At 36.9% G+C, this 18,987-nt stretch overlaps 2 protein-coding genes across 4 annotated transcripts; both read right to left on the minus strand.

Annotated features, from left to right (window-relative positions):
- Positions 1–754: 754 nt before the first annotated feature.
- On the minus strand, positions 755–6,234 carry LOC110614974 (BAG family molecular chaperone regulator 6). Of its 2 annotated transcripts, none has more exons than XM_021756679.2 (3): positions 6,017–6,234; positions 3,218–5,218; positions 755–2,750 (listed from the first exon to the last, which is right to left on the minus strand). In XM_021756679.2, the coding sequence occupies exons 2-3, from the start codon at positions 5,117–5,119 to the stop codon at positions 963–965; spliced, it is 3,690 nt and encodes a 1,229-aa protein (XP_021612371.1). In that variant the 5' UTR covers positions 5,120–5,218; positions 6,017–6,234; the 3' UTR covers positions 755–962. The 2 variants fall into 2 exon arrangements, with proteins under 2 accessions (XP_021612371.1, XP_021612364.1); XM_021756672.2 differs by having other exon boundaries at positions 6,025–6,233.
- Positions 6,235–7,409: 1,175 nt separating this feature from the next.
- LOC110614988 lies at positions 7,410–16,129 on the minus strand. 2 transcript variants are annotated; one of them, XM_021756699.2, is made up of 14 exons: positions 15,444–16,129; positions 15,143–15,229; positions 13,021–13,130; positions 12,356–12,406; positions 11,751–11,922; positions 11,166–11,483; positions 10,878–11,081; positions 10,276–10,761; positions 9,954–10,163; positions 9,507–9,695; positions 8,921–9,084; positions 8,646–8,798; positions 8,471–8,549; positions 7,410–8,357 (listed from the first exon to the last, which is right to left on the minus strand). In XM_021756699.2, exons 1-14 carry the CDS (start codon positions 15,882–15,884, stop codon positions 7,920–7,922), a joined length of 3,102 nt encoding a protein of 1,033 aa, XP_021612391.1. In that variant the 5' UTR covers positions 15,885–16,129; the 3' UTR covers positions 7,410–7,919. The 2 variants fall into 2 exon arrangements, with proteins under 2 accessions (XP_021612391.1, XP_021612383.1); XM_021756691.2 differs by having other exon boundaries at positions 13,000–13,130.
- Between the last annotated feature and the right edge of the window lie 2,858 nt (positions 16,130–18,987).

The following is an 18,987-nucleotide window of genomic DNA, read 5'->3' on the forward strand; positions in this document are numbered from 1 at the left end:
GATAGTTGCAGGCAAGTTCAGATAAAATAGAGAAAAAAAAAAAAATTCTCTCTTTCTTTCTTTCCCTGGATAGAGGTTAAGGCTTGGCAATCCCACAGGAGAACTTATAAACTAATTTAAACTTGCAAGTATTTAAAATTTAAAATTTAAAATTTTCTATATTTAAAAAATTATGAATTAATAAAAATTTAACATGTTTAATAAAATGCATTTATTATTAAAATAATTAAAAGATATTAATTTATTTTTGAATAATAAATAATACTAACTCATTTCTTTTAAATAATAAATTATTTAAATATTTTACTAAATTTAATAGCAACAATTTTTTAGTACTTAACTAAACATCAAGCTAATTTGTAAGTGTTCAAAAAAATGTCTTCACCCTAATTTATTTTATATAAATTCCTTTTCTAAATAAATAAATTAAATTATAAATTAAACCAAATACTCGAATTTTAAGCTAAGAAATTTTATAGTTAGGTAAAGACAACCTCCTGACTTCTGACCATATCTGGATGTGATTTTATGAAATTTTTTTTTTTTTAAATGTATTCATTATTTCCAACGAGCACATAAATTGAATTTAACAAAATCTAGCTGTTTTAATTTGCTCCATTATTTAAGAGCCATAAAAATTGACTTCCATAGTGGTTAGATAGTTATTTCGTAACTAAACCCAAAACATGTTTCACCATACACAACAAAGGGAACACTATTCTCCCGTCAGTATTTATAACGAGCACAAGTGAGAAGCCCATCTCAATTTCTATTCACGTTTTATTCCCATCAGTATGTTTAGTGGAAATACATCACAACATATTTAAGGACACAAATACATCTCGAGTTCAAAAACAAAATGGCAAATATATATTACATTAAAAAGAACTGCACCAGATACATGAAACGCAACTTTATGTCACACGAACATAACTCTCAGACAGCTGAAAAATCAATATGCTTTACATTACCAGACCGGCAGCTCTCTTCTTTGGTGATTTGCTTGATGGCATGCCGCGGGAAGGTGGAGATACTGTTGTTCTACACCGCCTTGCATTCCTTTTCTTCCTCAACAGTTTTTTCTCTAAATCTTTTACTCTACCAGTCAGGTTGGATATGACTGTCAATTGTTCTTTCCCTGCTTCCATTAATTTCTCCACCATTTCCCTCATTTTTTCATTCTCTTCAACCAGCTTTCTATCACTTTCCACCTCTATCTCTTGCCCCTTGACAGCAGAGGATGCAGGTAACAAATCTCCCTTCTCCTCGTCATGCTTAATTGGATCGACTTGTACCTCGACTACAAGTTCTCTATCAGAAGTTTCCAGCCCGTTATGCTGATTAGCCACTTTGTCAGAGCCACTCACCATCTCCACCACACGGAGATCTTCCTCTTCTTGTATGATTTTTTCATTTCTATCCCTTGCTGTCAGCTGGGCTACATTATCCTGATCTTCTCCAATTTGCGCATCTTCCGCCTTAGATAAATTCTCTGCCTGCAGTAACGTGGGGACTCTTTGCATTTCCTCTGGGAGAGATTCCTCCATCTGCTTATTGTCCTTGTTGAACAACAATACTTGTGTTTTTTGGGCATCTCCTTCAGCAATTGTGGGGCAACCATCTTCCTTCTCACTAGCAACCTCAGGCCAGCCATTTGGTTCAGCAACAGATTGTTTTTCATCAACCGCTGCCAGCCTCAACTCGCGTTGAATTAGAACTTCCTTATCTGGTGAAGTTGCCTCGGTCTCTCTTGGTCCTTCACTGACCAGTTCCGTTGGCTGCTGTTCTGCTCCAGGTATACTTTGGACCCCACCATCCAATGAAGATGCATCAATTGTCGATTGCCCACCCTCGTGTAGTTCCTGTGGCTGCAGCTCTAAGGCATTAATGAAAGCTTCACACTCCACATCTTCATCAGCTGAGACTTCGTTATCCTGAATTTCAGCTTGTGCGTGTTTCTCAGGTTCTGCATCATCAACTACTCCTATAGGCAATTCTTTCAGTAAATTCATTTCTGGAATTTCTTCCAGCAAGTTCATCTCATCAATTACCGCAACTGAAGAAGTCAAATCACTAGATACATTTGATTCCCCCTTTTTGTTCTGTCTCACACCTATCATATTTGTTTGACTTTGTTCCTCAGCAGAAGGAGCAGATTCCTTGTCAGCAATTTCTTCTGCCACTTCTTCTGTTCTGCTCTCGTGGGGACTATTATCAATATGTTTTGATTCATTCACCTCAAATGGTTCAGATTTTTCCTCATTAATTCGGTCACACCATATGTTTTCAATTTGAACTCCTGCCTTCTCCTTAGAACCACTCTTCTCTGACTGCAGTTGGAACGTTTGCTCAGTCTCAGAAGACGCATCATTTTCAGCCATTAGCGCCTTCCCAAACTGGAACTCTCCATCACCATTATCCTCTGGTTCTTCTGAATGATATTCTAGCTTCGTAAATCCTGGTAAAAGATCACTTTCAGGTTTCTTCTGCGCCTCTGAGAAGACAAGGGGAGGTTTTGAAGCTTCCGTACCCTGGGTGTCAGACCCTACATCCATCATTTGACAAACATCATTATTTGGATGTTCTGCTACATCCCCATTTTGTTCTCCATCAATGCCTGTGATGTTGTTAAGACCAATGGAACGATTTTCAGAAGATTTAGCTTTAGCAAGTAAATCAAGCTTTTCTTGCAGTTCTACAAGCTCCCTTGCCAAAGATTTCCTAACATCTCTGAGACTTGGGTGCAAGCCCTGTTGGGACATTTAAAGCAGAAAAAGAAGAGGGAAAAAAAAACAAGAATCAGAAACTTCCTGCACTTGAAAGAAAAAAGAAATCACACAATTTCAAAAGCAGAATCGTAGTGCCAAAGCCATAAGCACCATGTCAAAGCGTTATAAAAATAGTTATACATAATGTTTATGCAGTTAAAATTAATAACAAATGTATTCAATGAACCTGCACTGTGTAAATTTATATGGCATATATATGCTAGGATGAGCCACCTTGTTCACGTGCACTGTGCCAATTTAAATAAGTCAAAATGTCATTAAATGTTACTTAATGCTTCCATCAAAAACACAAATGGAACAAAATTGATTAAAAAATTCTTGTAATCTTTTAGCATGACCCTTTTCTTTTCCTTTCAGACACAAATGATTACTACACATGACATATGGTGTTTTTGTCTAATGTGAACCGAAATTGATAGTAACCATACCTGGATAGTGTCCAATTTTAGGAGAAGGCTCATTACCATTTCTCCAATCACTGCCCTCTGCCTCTCATCTTTCTGAAGATCAGGAGAGGACTCTAAACCACAAATCTTATTCCTAACCTCAGCCACCTGCTCACGGACTTCTTCAATTTGCTTCAGTTTCTTCAGCGGTTCCCATTTTCTGACTTCAAACCCACGATAAGCAGACTGGATACGCACAGCAGCTTCTTCTTCTAATAGTTCTTTTTTATCTTCTTTTGATTTCCCCTTATCATTTGCTTTCGCAGTTGCCAGCTTGTCTGCATCTCTTAATCCTTTATCCTCTTTCATTACGCAGTTCTCATCATGTTTTCCCATCTTCTCTACAGTTAGCCTACTGAAGGCCTCCTTTTCAGAATCAACCGAAGAAATAACTGGGAACTGTTGCGTTTGATAGGCATTCCTCTGTTCTTCATCTTTGTCTTCACTGGTCTTACTTTGCAGAACATTTATAACTTTGACCTCGTTTTTCTTCCCTTCTGCTTCCATCCTGCTGCTTGAAGTGCTTTCCTGAGCTTGCAAGTACTGAGAATTCTTTGATTTGGAGTCCAGTGAAATGGGAGCCGTGGGAGTGTCCGTTGCTGTCTCTTTTGATTGTCTTTTGAAACCAGGAGGACTGGGAGACGTTGAGGTTGTGTTACCATTCTTCTTCCGAGGTAAGGGATCAACTCTTAGACAAACAGGAGGTAACTTTGATGTTTTTGGAGGGGACGATGACTGCCTTTTTGTCCTAGATCCAGTAGCTTTTCCCATAACATTATCTCCTTCATTTTTCAAAGAAACATCTCTTCCTCTCTGCTCAACATCTTCAGAGTTGTCCTTCTTCTTAGGTTCTTCTACTTGTTTCACAGGAATGCTTCTTTGTTTTGAACTTTTTTCCTTCAACTCCAAACCCACCTGGCTGCCAGAATTCTTATTAGTCACTTGAGATTTATTAATGCTATCATCATTATTGGGGCATCTCACTAGGTGTAACTGGCCACTGGAAGCTGGCTCTTCCACAGACATTGGAGCGGTGTGCATCTCCACATCTTTCTTCTCAGCCTCACCCTGTCTGTTGTGAAAAGGCATCCAGATAATGGGAAATGGAAATTGCCTCATGATGTCCTCATTCTTCTGATCTGCAGTACTCCCATTTTCACTTGGCATAAAAGATTGAAGACTTCTTTTGTCAAGTGGAAACCAGCTACTCCACACTCCAGGATCTTGTTCAGAGAACTTTAGAATCTGAGGAGGCTTCTTATCTACAGAAGCCATCTCAGATTTCTCCTCCTTAGCCGCATCCGCTTCCAAAGACTTTCTATGCTCTTCATTCTTCAAATACTCGGGCGGAATCCAAAAAACTGGATATGGATGATTTTTCAATGGAAATGGAACTAAAAAGCCATCCCTATTATTTTCAACATTGGGATCCTGCTCTTCAATCCTCACACTTCCACCATTTCTCTGGTCGTGTGTGTGGTTGCGGCACCCACAACAGTGATAATCATTATCTCTGGGCTTGTCAAATTCGTACCTAGGTAGCTCTCTTAAATAATGCGGTGGAGGGGCATAATGTACAGGGACAGCATCAGTATATGGAGGATGATAGCCACAACAATGGAACTGTGGTGATGCAAAATGAAGACAAGGTCCATAACTATAATAACCAGGGAAGTTACCCTCGCGGAAATAGGGGTAGCACGGAACAGAATAACCAAAATTGTTAGGGTAAGGCCAAGGATGATTGATGACCACAGGCTTGGATGGATCAACGTTTGCAACAGGTGGAACAGCCTCAAAGCTTGGATAATAGTTCTGATTGAAATGCATTTGGTTCCCCTGCTGCGGGGGGTGTGAATCCATGTATCTGTTAACAGGCATCATCTTCAGAAAATCTTAATACCAAAATAACACTTTGGTAGTTCTTTACGAGTTGATCGAATGTAAAGGCCAGAAAACCACCAAAGGTAGAGATTAATAAAACTGAGGAGAAAAAAAAAAGTGCGTGTTAGTACGAAATCATCCACAGCTGCATTTGAGGGAGAAGTATTGCCAAGAACTAGCATGAGGAAAACTAGACAACTAAATAGGAAACCACTAAAAGTCGAGCGTCAAACATAAACATATTAATAATTACACCACCAACTTTTAATACATATTTAAGAGTTGAAATTTTTGAAAGTTTCGACAATTGGATATCAGTTTACAGAATGACAAACCATGGCGCACCAAATACTAAACATGATTTCATCTGCTTATCTTTGTCGATCCCAAGTTATATCTATCATTACCCAATACGCCCTCTGAAATTTCAAAAACCCAAAAAGGAAGGTATCATCACCAGATTTCCAAGAATAACTTCCAATCAGACAGTGAAGGCCCTAAAGCAAAATTAAGAAATCTCTTAATAGATCTGATGAAACTGACTGGACTTCAGTAAATTTCAACATATCATATTCATATTTACCATTGATTGATTAAAAGATATAAACCTTTGCTGTACATTTAAAATTATATAAGAAATATGTTGTTATCAACTCCCATTCTCAAAAAATTAAGCACATAAAACAGAAAGCTAATCAGTTATGCCTCTAAATCCTTTCTTTTATTGACCTCTCCAACACTCGCAGTATCTATTAACTTCATAAACATAGAGTCTAGCACATTAAAAAAAAAAATCCAAAAACTGCAGCTCCTTTCAGCAACAAAGTAAAGGAAAATATAAACACAAATGCACAGAAAATGAAGACAGAAGTCATAGATTAAGAACAAAATATATACCAACTTACGGTTAAATCTGGCGAGAAATGGCACAAAAGAAAATTTGTAATAGAAAATCCAGCCAAACGGTTCCGCAGTCCAGATGACTCTGATATCGGAGCGAATTCAGTCCACAAACCCGAAAAAAGCCGCTACTCAAATTGTCTTCTTCGCTTACAGGATCAGTGCAGTATCTTATCAAACGGATTTTTCTGAGATGAAACAGCGTTTGAAGATATCGCATTTTATAGGTGGTGCTAAGGAGTAGATATATGACTGCCTAAAAAAATCTTCGTTTCGAGATGTTTCGCGCGTCTCCCAAACCAAACACGAGGGATCTGGATTTTTCCTGCCACGTAAGAACCGTATTTCGTTGCCACGTGTTGGACGTAGATCAAGAGCATTTTTGTATTTCTTTTTTTTTTGGCTGTGTAACAGAGGTAGCATTAAAAGCCCAATAAAAAAGAAAAAAGAAATCTAAAAAGCTAACTCAAACTACAACCCAACAGTACAAGTTCAGTCTAGAACCCCAGAAGTACAAACCATGACCCAAAAAAACAATCCTATTTTGAACGGTCTGGGAAGCACCTGATCACTGTCTGCATCGCCACTATTTCCGCCAAACAAAGTAAAGCAACACATAAAACTCATTCAGAGAAGAAGACGAATAGTAAATAGACGTACAAAAACTAAATCAACAAGAAGCCAACGTTGATAATAATGTTATAAACAAAAGGCACATGCAAAAACTAGAGCAGATTACCCTCCGACAGAAACAATCCATCCAGAGTCATCTGCAATCACCTGGCAACCAGCATTAAATAGATTTTAATGTGATTATAATTATCTTGAAATAAACAGTAAAGTGGTTTTATTGAAAGCCTGCGTCTATATACATGCACAATAATATATTGCGTTGAAATGTAATTTAAATTTTTAAAATTTTGATTATTAAAATTATATCTCATAATAATTATTTTTAAAAAATATATATATTTTGAGTACATTTGCTAAGAATTTCAAAAAAAACAATGAGAGTCTATAACTCGGTATTATAAACTTTGCTCTGGAAAAATTAATCTTTTCTAATTAAGTAATGCATTACTCCAACCTCTCTAATTTTTCATTGTTTTTAAAAAAATGAAGTTTTATATTCTAACATAACTGATAAACAAAACAGCCTTTTTTTTATCTTAATTACAGGAGAAAACTAAAGAGAAATTAATTAAGAGAAATAAAAAATAATTTTAATTTTTTTTTTGGAGAGATTATTAGAAATTAGAATAGGAAAGTATACTTTAAAAAACAAATATTATATTTTAAGTTTTCCATTAAGAAAAAAAAAAGCGTTCCATCTTTATTTTTGTGAGTCATCAAATTTGGGAGGATTAACATTAACAAGATTATTATACGAAAAAAAAAAGCATTTATAAATCATAAATAAAACAAATATTTGATTAAATAAAAAATTGAGTAAAGAATTCTCAAGTCACCACTGGCTCACTCCGCTGCTAAACTCTCGTTTTAAAACATGAAATCGAAATATGCCCATTGAGACTTTAGATAATTGGGCAGCTCCTCCGCAGACAAGCCCAAGGCTCGAAGCACTCTGCAGACTCTGTCTCCATACAAAATCCCCAGTTCGAGTATAAATCAGAAGGTCCTAAGAGCTTCAAGGATTCACGATCTCTGCCGACGAGTAATGATATCCGAAGTGCTTCCTTTTGTAAAGGGTCCTCCAAAGTAAGGGAGTATACAAGATGACAGGAATAAATATAGTCTGTTAGTTACAGACAAGCCCCTCAGCTTACAAAATAAGAATGATGAGGGAAAAATTAACAATGAAAAGATAAATATCAGATTAACCCTATCAATTCCAAGGCAGCTGTACCCCAAAAAAACCAATTTAATTCTACAAAAACCTTCACATTAACATTGTTGAGTTTGAATTTTCTATGTCTTCTGGTGGGGGCTTTACATATTTCCCTATTACCTTCTGACGATGTTTTCTCCTCATCCTGTTTAGTTTGTCTTTGCTTTGTTGCCTCCTCTTCTCCTTCTGCTGATTCCGGAGACTCCTCTCTTTCTCAAACACACCTTGCCAGACAACTTCTCCTGTATTAGGCCATAACCATCTTCTCTTTGGTTGGTCAGAATCTGCCTCTTCAGCCAAGTCTTCGTCCATGCTCTTTAGTGTGGTGTATGAGAACCATTTGACCCACATTTTGCCTCTCCTGCTCTTTATTTTGTGCTGCTCTTGCATCAAACCAGTCTCAGGGTTCACATACACCATCTGCCTTGCACTGTGGTATGCCCAGACATTTATGAGCAGCTCGAGGACTCGTGAGTAGCACTGCTTATCCTGCAAGTCCAAAACGTAAAAATATGTATACTGCTACCATAGATACGCTTACTACTGGTAAGAACACAAACAAATTCCAACAAAGACAGAAGACTAGAGACAAATCAAGTTACCTTTGATAAACTCAGATAACAATGCCCGCTCTGATGGTGCTCATCATACATTTGTGCATCCAATGCATCTACAAACATTCTGCATTCACCAAAGTTCAAGCTTAAAATTTTGACAAAACCCTCAAAGGAGAGGACAAACTTTAAATCCTGGGCAAGTTAACAATAAGTTTCACACCTTGAGAACATTACAAACTCTAGGAAGGACCTTGTTGGCAAAGCCCAACTCAGCATGACAGACCATGTATCCCCATCATCAGGCATTGGTGGTAAATAATCCAAATCTTGCTCAACACCATACATCCTTCTGAATGCCTCAGAAAATGCAGACCTTCATTCAGTCATTAGGAGTAATCAGCCCAAACTCTAAATAAGAAAAAAGAAAGAGGACAATTTGAGCACATTTTGTTGGATATGCATAACATAATATGCAGCAGACTGCAGAGGTCTTACTTGCAATTGCCAGCATTAATAGCATTGCAAAACGACCAAAAATCTTGTTGCAACTGGTTTCTTGGATCCATGTCCATGCGAACCCAAAAGTAGAGTGCATCCCCATGCCTTTGTGTTTGAATAGCATCTAATAATGCCAATTCAGCAGTCCGAGATAAAGAAGCCTGCTTGAACCCAACAATTAAAAACAGAAATGTGAAAGGCAAGAAACAGTATGTATCACATAACACATAAACAGTCCATATCCACTTCAGAACTTCTCGCTCATATAAAGATAATGGTAAAAGGAATCAGTAACTAGGAACCTATACAACAAAAAAAAATGTTGCGTTGCTTGCAACAGCAGATCCATGCAGATGACTCTAAAAGCTTCATTGTCTCAAAACTTGCTGAAATTGTTTAGGAGCTGCAGATATATTCAATGTAGAAAATATGACAGATTGTTCTGACAAGCTCAACCCAAAGGACCCAAAACATAGAACACAGATGGTTTCAAAATGAAATAAAGCTTCATGGTAAACAAGGACAGGGAGAAACAAATGGAACACAAGATAGACACAAAACATATAAAGAGTAACAACAGTACCTTCCTTGCAGTTGCCCTCCAAGATTGAAACCCTATCCAAGCATTCTTGTGAACTCGGTCAATTCGATTTGCAATTGCAAAAAAAGCTCCATATTCACCAAGGGCGTCCCTATAGTAAGGATTATTAAGAAGTGGTAGACGAGAAGGTGCATCGACGTCATCTGCCCTAGGTCTTCTACCCTTTGAAGACTGCAACCATATTAAGTATATATGAACATCATATAGCTAAAGGTACATTGTCAGAACAGAAGATATAGTTTGAGTTAGAATTGCATAAGAATGTATTTCCCTAAATGCAAGAAGAAAATAAACAAAATTGCATCCTACATAAAGGATAATTGTTGACACATTAACTAAATGGCAAGTGAATTGTCCAGCATACATCTCCCAAGATAAAAGTAATTGGGACAACTGGTCAGAATGAAGATAAAAAGGAATAAAACTCACCAACCCCACTCCACGATACAGTGAACTATGGTGAAGAAAAGACCAGGTCCCTTCCCCAAAGTATGGTTCATAAATGCACAATGGCTGACCTGTCCTCTCAAGTTCACCTTCATCCCTTTCATGCAAATCATTTCTAGATCTATCAGCCCTTTTGGCACCTCGATATGCTTCCTCCCATGTACCATGAGGTTGATCACTTCGATCTTTTAGCTGCACAATATTCCAAAGGATGTCGAATTTCTCAAAGGATGTAGCAAAGTAAAAGAGCACAAGAACATTAGTTCTGTCTGAGGCATATCAATGCTCGACAACAACTTCTTACCTCTTCTTCCTCTCTTCTCTTTCTTGCATTAAGGATCTCATTGTCTTTCTCTTCTTTCCAGATGTCATACAAGAATGATTCATCAATAGAAGTGATAGAACGAGAGCTCTCTCTTTGTGTACGGTTCCACTGCTCCTCAATCTTGTCTAAGGATCTGGAAATTCTCAAAGTTCTCTCTTCATATGCCGATTTTGAAAATGCTCCAAATAGATGCCAGCGCCATTCTTCTTTCAATTTGGATGGAATTTCCACAAAAGCTTCAGGAAGAGCAACTTCTGAAGGGAGCCTGATAATTTTTTCAAGCAGAGAAGCATAGCCTTCAACAGTTTCTGCAACCATCAGGTTTCTAGCGGTACCTTTTCCTACTGAAGCAATGTTGCGAGCTACGGGTGATAACTTTCCATTTAAAATCAATTGCAAGATAATATGTGTTAGAACCCTGATTTTCTCCCTAGGGAAAAGAAAGCCATTCACCCTGTCATCAACCTAATTGTTATAGCTAATTACAGTCAGTAGATTGTTTAACAGACACAAAACAACAACAACAAAAGCAAAAGCAAAAAAAAAGGAAAATACATAGAAATCAGCCATAGGAAACATACGTATTTCCTGATCATGTGGAGATCTGGTGCTACGATGGGTTTCCCAATGCACATGGCTTTTATCAAAATTTCAGGAAAAGATTGCTCCTCGTGGAAGGACCCATATACCACAATATCAGATGCACTTAGCACGCTGCCTTCATCCTCATCAATAGCTATGTGCTTCACAGCACCTCTTGGATAATGTAAGTTAACAGCAATTGCCTGAGGGAAAAAGAATATCATAGAAATTCAGTATCTGTTTTCAGAAAGAGTTGACTAAAATCAGCAGCTACTAATAAATCATACCTCAACAGCCATAGTGTAATTACTGGTTGAATTCCCGCTTAAAACAATGATTTTGAGACGAGAAATTGAATTATCATCAAAAGGGAACTTGGAAAAAAGCGGTAACAGAGCCTGCAAAATGAGTGCATGCTCCAGCCACAAACCCCTGTACAGAAACTGACTTCCTACAATTGTAATGATAATATCATCAGGCCCATAACCCATTTTCACACGCACATTATCTTTGTATAATGCCACCAAAGCATCTGCTTCCCATGCTTGAGCAGGAGAACCCGGAATAACATAATAATTTCCAGCATCAAATGAAGAGTACATCATCTGTATTTTAGAAATCAAACCACCATAGATAAACTTCAGCGCAAATGCTATTGCTAAAAGTATAAACTAAGCACAGTCATACAAACAAAATGCTGGGTTGCACTTTCTTAAATATAGAAGCATTTAATAAAAAGTGAGCCTTATATTAGAGTGGCATTCAATCAGCACTCGGGCAACCTTTGCTGATTGAAAAGAAACAATCATAGAAATTAAGACCACAGAAATTTAAGTAATCCACATGATGAGAAACTTTGTAATTTTCATTACCGGCAGAACATGATTTGGGAAGACGACTACAGTAGCACGGTTAAAAACTCTTTTCCAGTCATTCGCAAGCTCAATTTGCCCATTTTCAGTGTATTTTCTTGAACGAACAGCAAGTGCTTTTTCATGAATGGTCCATATAAGAGGTAAGGACTTGAAAGGTTCCTGCATAAAACTGTAAAAAGTGAAATCATTCTAGTTAATAGACTTGGACAAGTAAGATCGTTCAAAGATCAACTCAATTACAATACTTTCAATTTTCATATGTATACAAATAAAATAAAGTGAACAAATATCCTCCACCCATAATATGTAACATTAAATAACATCCCTCATATTTTCATCCTCATATGTTGTTAAAGTTTTAGGTGGGAGGGGCACAAGACATTTTTTTTGTCCCACACAATTAAGGAAAGACAATAATATTGGATTAACAAAAAAAAAAAACTTCAAAAATGAAGATGTAGAAGGGAAATCCAAATTTTCATCCAAGGAGACCTCTATAATAAATTTTTACAACAGAGGCAGCAGAAAAAGGGATTAGGGCAAAGTATTTGGATTAGAGAAAAATTTAGACAAAAAAAGAACACAATGATTATATATCTCACCATGACAAAACAACCTTGGTTTCCAATGAGCTCACAAGTATACCATCATACCTGCAAAAATAAAGCATCACAATCAGATGTGACTGAAAAAAGCCTTTTAAGTCAATTGAGACACACTAGTGGAAATAATTTGAGAAATAAATGACAAGCTACCCCAAATGGACACATAATCAACTTGATTGTCACACCTCAAATTTGCTAAAGCATTAAATTAGACAACTCAAAACCCATCCCCATACTAGTTCAGCAATCTGCAATCCCTTATCCAAAAGCCTCAAAACTGAGTTATTTTGATGATCCAGTCACTAAAAAAGGCTACAAGAAAGGTTTTGCCCAGGCAAAGCAACAACTCTCACAACAGTTCAAATTTAGAACAATAATAAGAATCAGGGAATTCAAAGAAAGTGGTGATCTTGCCCTATGTTGTTGAGAAAGCCACAGAATGTTATTCGTTGTAACCATGACATTATGTAACAGTTTCAAAGTTAAGTAAACACTGCATTCCTGTACAAGAAATTCTCAAACATTTTCTTTATGAAGATCCCTATGAGACAATGACAACTTAGAAATTCTCAAACAGTTTCTCTTTAATGATTTATATGAAACATTAATGATAATACTAGTTGAGAAATTCAATATATTACTGAGAGTGAGACTCTTCATACATCAGCCAATCAACCGCAATCTCCATCCTGTGCTTGCTCTGGAAAATGGTGACCGGGACTCCTATGCTCTTCCATATTTCATGCGCAGGACCATCTTCAATTGAAAAAACCTGCCAAATAAATTAATTTAAATTTGATTTCAAGATAGGTTAAGGTTACTGATCAAGCATAATTTAGCCACATTTTTATTATATTTATCACTGATTAATTACACATTTTTCTAGCTTAATTTATGTTTTTGTTATGTTTTTGTAGAAAAAGAAGAAAATGGAAAGTTTGAAAAAAAGTGCAGAAAAATCTGGAAAAGTGATTGGGTCAAAGTGATTTGGCCAAATCACCCGCAGAAATCAGAAGCAGAAAGCTAAGGCAGAAATCTGGAGGCAACACACAGAAACGATTTGGGCAAGTGATCTGCCCAAATCACTCGCCCAAATCACTCGCCCAAATCACATTGACGCAGAGAGACAGCAGAAGCGGAAAAAGTGCAGAAAACTGAAATTCAAAAGCAAAGAAGTCCAAATCCATTTCAAACACCACCAGACCAGTCCCAAGAGCCACAGGAATATCTTTCACCAAAGGAATTTCATCCACAATAAAATTCAAAGACAAAAGAGGAATTAAAGACCACAAAGACCAAGTCAAAATTGGGATCTCCTAACCCTAATTGAATTTGGACTCTCCACCTATAAAGAGGACAGCATCTAGACCACCAGGGCATCCCTCAGCATCGGCAACTCTGCAAAAATTCGGCAGACTTCTTCTTCTTCTTTTCCTCTATTCTTTTTTGTAAATTTGTCCACATTGAGTGGCTAAACACTCTCCTTTCTAGTTAAAGTTGGAAATTTCAGATTTATGATGAATTGGGAGATTTAATACTCCATTATTAAACTCTTGTTTATTTTCAATATTTATGCAACTTGATCTTTCTATAATTATTGCTTTGCTTTTAAAATCAATTAAGGCCCGTTGCTTTTAATTGCTTGAGTGATATATTGTTTGAATAATTTAGGTCCGTAATTGCTTAGGTTATTTAATCACAAGTATAATCAGTTGCATAATCTAAACTTGACCACACGGTTGTCAAGGTTAGAGTTGGGTTTCTCTAAGTCCTAATGCAGTTAACAGTTGTTCGATGCTAAAAGCCCCAAGGACGTTCCTTGGCAACTTGTTAACTAGAGTTTGATTAGCGAACGTTTCCTAATCAAACTAAAACTAAGGAGGAATTTGGATTGTGAGAAGCGTCTTCCACGTCCTAAACTAACTTATTGAAATAAATAAGAGTATCAAAAAGATCAATGATCAATTCAAAACAAACTGAAATAGATCCATGCTTCAACTAGAATTCTTCTCCTATTGAAATTCTCATCTATTTAAATTATTGCTTTCTCTTGCTATTTAGTTTTAATCATCAAAACAAAACCCCCCTCTTTTATTTGTTTGTTATTTACTTGTCCAAGTCATTATTAGGAAAATCCGTAGTGTCAAATCCCTATGGTTCGACCCTATTGCCACTATCTACAAGTTAATTGTTAATTGTTTAACAGGTTTATTTTTGACGGCTTCAACAACCGCTATCAGTTACGTTATCATAAAATTCCCAAATTTCGCCACTTAATTTCTGTAAGAATGAAAGCAAATGTGCTTTGCCAGCAAAAAGTAGTGCTACTCATATAGTCAATTTGCCTGACCAAAGTGAGAAATACCCTATGCCCATCAACCATGTGTATGTGAAAAAATTTTAAGCTAAGATATCTTATGTTCAAACAAAAAAGAAACTAGATTTAAATACATATGCAATTCAAGAATGACATTTTTCTCAAGCACTCAATTCACCATATCTCAATTCATATATGCTTTTCTTCTCTCAATCTATGTAACTCATAAAATCCTGCAACAATAGTTTCATACTACCAAAAGTGATAATTAATTATATTCCAATTCATGACCACAAAAATTCCCAAAAATGAGCATTGACCATATCCATATACCACATTTGAGAGGGGATTGATCTGATTTAAAGCAAACTTTTCACGTGTTCCATTCAAACAATCCATTTTTCCTCTTCACAGAATGCATGAAATAACAGTTAGGTAGCAAAGATAATGCAAATCAATTTGACAACCTGGGTTATATAACCAATCTCCTGCAATGCTGTTGCAACAGTCACCATCAGCAGCTGCTGTGGATCCACTAACAGATCGGCGAAGACCTGCATTTGAAAAAAAAAAAAGGATTTAAAAGATGAAGGAGAAGAAACTAAGGGAAAGAAACCAACCGCGGAAACAATGTGAAATGTATGATTTTTTTTTTTTTTTAAATCATACATAAACCACAAAACAAAACAGACATATAAAGCCACTCAACAAAGCAAACAAGAACAAAATTCAATAATGGCAACAGCAAAACAAGTACTAAATACTGACCAGAGCGAGCTGGGGCTTCTTATACCCGAAACGACGTTGTGTTACACTGAAATTAAATGACAGATTATTGACATCTCTAGCTTCCTTTTCAAATTTCTCTATAAGCTTTGAAGGCTCGAATTTGATGTCTTCTCCAAAATCCAAAGTCCCCGTCTCCTTCAAAGACAGCAAATCCCCAGATACCATGTCCAACTCTTTCCACGAATCCTGTGATTTCTCAATCACAGAACCAGGCAAAAACATCTGAAAAGAAATCACAACGAAGAGAAATACAGCCACCGTGCAAATCCATTGCAGGTAATCTAGCTTCCTGAACAGCAAGAAGCGGGAAAATCTCGATCTGGGTCTCTGAGAAAAGGGATATCTCTCGGTTCTACCAGCTGAAGAAGAGCGAAGAAGACTCTCCCTCTTCAATGGAAGCGCAGTCTCCAGAGAACCCATCTAGAGACTCATCAATTAGCTCCAAAATGGACTACAATTACATGCAGATAACATGAAAAAGAAAAGCAAAACAAGACAAACCCACGAGCACGAACACAGTTGTGAGTTGAGTTGAGTTGAGTTGAGTAATAGAGAGAGACTGAGAGAGAGAGAGAGAGGTGGGGGCGGCAATGGAAGGTCAAGAAGCCAAAGCGGATTCGTCCTTGCATTGTCAAACATGAGGGCGTCTTTATTATCGATGGAAAATTGGAAATGGAAAGATTATTCTTTTTTTTTTATAAGTGTTGCTAAATTTTCTGGAGTTTCAAAATATGGAAGACTGGATTTTGCCACGTACTTAACTTCGGGATTATAGGCAAATTGTCCGAACGATTTTTTAAAAATTTAATTAATATGAAAAAATTGTTCAATTTTCCATTTTTAGCCTTTTTTTAATTTAAAATGAATTATTATTCAATAAATGTAGTTTATTAAATATTTAGAACTATTTTTAAATTACTTAACTCATGCACATGTATTTAAATTTTATAAAATGAAATTTTTTATTCATCCGATAAAAAAATATTTTTTTTATTTTGATTTATTTTATAATTTAGTTATTTTGCATATGTAATTAGTATATTTAAATTTAAAATAATAAATTTTAACCTTTCACAATATACTCTCCATTTCTATTGCTCTATTATTGAATTATTTAATAAATTCTCACTTTTTAATAATATATATACGCATGGAAAAAATCAACATAAACTATTATTTTAAAAAATAAACCTATAATTTGAGGAAAATACAAAAGAAAAATAAGGCTAATTCTATTGGAAAATAAAAATTATTAAATGATTATATATGTCTCAAATGTGATATTATATTAATATTTTTAATAATAAAAAATTAAGAAAATCTGTTTACGTATTAAAGAATTAAAAATCATAAGAAAATGACTATAAAATATATAAATCATCAATAATTTTTTTTATTATTCACTCAAAAAAGAAAGATCAGGTGATGATAACCAGATTCCGAACCCCCTAAACATGGCTGAATCCGTCCGGAAAACTTAGACCTCAATTTTATTAAGATCCAATAATTAAATATGTCTTACATATAAGTCTAGGACTCGTTTGGACGGATCGAACAGGACTCGAGTCTATATGTGAGAGATTCAACTCGATTAACTTGCTAGATCCGTGGGGCAGCAGACCCTGTAACATTCGAGATCGTGTTTATATTACGCCGGATGAAATTAAATGGTTGTCTAATGATTAGAAAGGAGGCAATACGTCTATACATATAGCCAGCATGACTGTGAGGGTATAAATGCAGGACGACGATTACACATTACTAAAGGATAAAAGAGAAAAGGAATGAAAGAAATAAGAAAAGACAAACCAGACTAAACTTACCAAAATACACCTTGAGCCTACCATTGACCGGACTTCAGAACATCAATTGGTGCCGTCTGTAGGAACGAAGGAGATATTTTCATCACCGAAATTCTCATCCTCATTTCACCCACTAAGATCTACATGGCCAACCACGTCAAAAATCATACTGAAAACACCTCGAACAACCTAAGTTCAACTCAAAAAGGACCACAGTTCTCATTCTCTAGCCCAACTACCCCATTAAACCAACTCCCTATATTGTTAAGCCCTTCACTGAGCTCAACCGGAACCGTGCTTTGAACTACCTTATCCTACCAAGACCTACAAAGTATGGCTCTCCAGTTACAGAATATTGCCCAATGGCTAGACTAGATATTGCAACAAAGAGGGCTCAGCACCCCGTTGAGTGTGCCACCTGCCGTTGAGGAGTTCAATATTAATGAACCCCAACCCACATTAAACTGTCAAGCCCTTTAGCATAACAGTAGGAGAGCAGATGACGGAGATGGAGAGGCCAGTCAAAGAAACAAGCCGATGGCCAAAACAAGAGGCAGGGTAGTAAGAGAGCTCATTGAGAATGATGAGACTGAGAGCTACTCCTCCGAGCCAGTAGGAAGGTCGAAGAGTGAAGATCTAGAAAGAAACTACCGTTTGGAGAAGAGGCCCAGAAGGGAAGACATAGATATAGATTAGAGTTAGAAAGGTTGAATGAGCAACTACTGACAGAGTTGGCAGTACGAGGCAATAGTAGCCCTTATTACCAACCTCATCACCATTTGTGAGACAGATTCAGCAAGAAACTATTCCTAAGAAGTTCATGATGCTATTAATGGCAGCTTATGATGGGACGGAAAACCCTAAGGAGCATGTCTTGAACTATAAGACATTCATAGAACTGCAGACCCACTAGGATGCCTTGATGTGCAAGATTTTTCCTACCACCTTAACAGGACCAGCCCAGGCATGGTTTAACAGCTTGGAGACAAGAAGTATTAAGAGCTTCATTGACTTGGCCAGCGTGTTCATTGGCAGATTCATCACTAGGGTCCCTGCAGAGAGAAAGATAAGCTATTTAGAGATCGTTCAACAGAGGAGGAACGAATCCTTAAAAGAGTATGTGGCTAGGTTCAACTCTGAGGCTTTGCAAATACTTAAGCTTGATGAAGGAATAGCTGTAGAAGCTATGTAGAAGGGCACTACCTCCCCAGAGTTCTTCGAGTCATTATGTAGAAAGCCCCCTACTACTCTAGCGGAGTTGATGAAAAGAGTAGAGAAGTATACAAGGTAAGACGACGCCTTGACCATAAGCAAGTTTGCCAAGGATGATAGAGAGAGAGAAAAGACTGGGGAAGACAAAAGACAAGACAGGCAGGAGAGGAGGTAGGATCAAGGACCAGAGGCATTGAACAAACACCGGTGGGAGAGAAAGGAACAGAGACCTTATCAATCCTGGCTCCCCATTGAGATCACCCTCTTGAACATGTCAGAGCCAAAGTGCTCGTGGCCGTCCAAGACAAAGATTTCATATAGTGGCCCCAGCCCATATAGACAAAAGCAAATAGAAGAGACCCGAACAAATATTGCCAATACCACAGGATTCATGGCGATAACACAAACAACTATTACTAGTTGATAAACGAGATAGAAAAGCTCATCAAGAGAGACCACTTCCAAAATTTTGTGAAGAAGCCAGAGAGTTAGAGGCAACAGCAAAATGT

This window comes from Manihot esculenta, chromosome 1 (genome assembly GCF_001659605.2).
Source record: "Manihot esculenta cultivar AM560-2 chromosome 1, M.esculenta_v8, whole genome shotgun sequence".
NCBI lineage: Eukaryota > Viridiplantae > Streptophyta > Magnoliopsida > Malpighiales > Euphorbiaceae > Manihot > Manihot esculenta.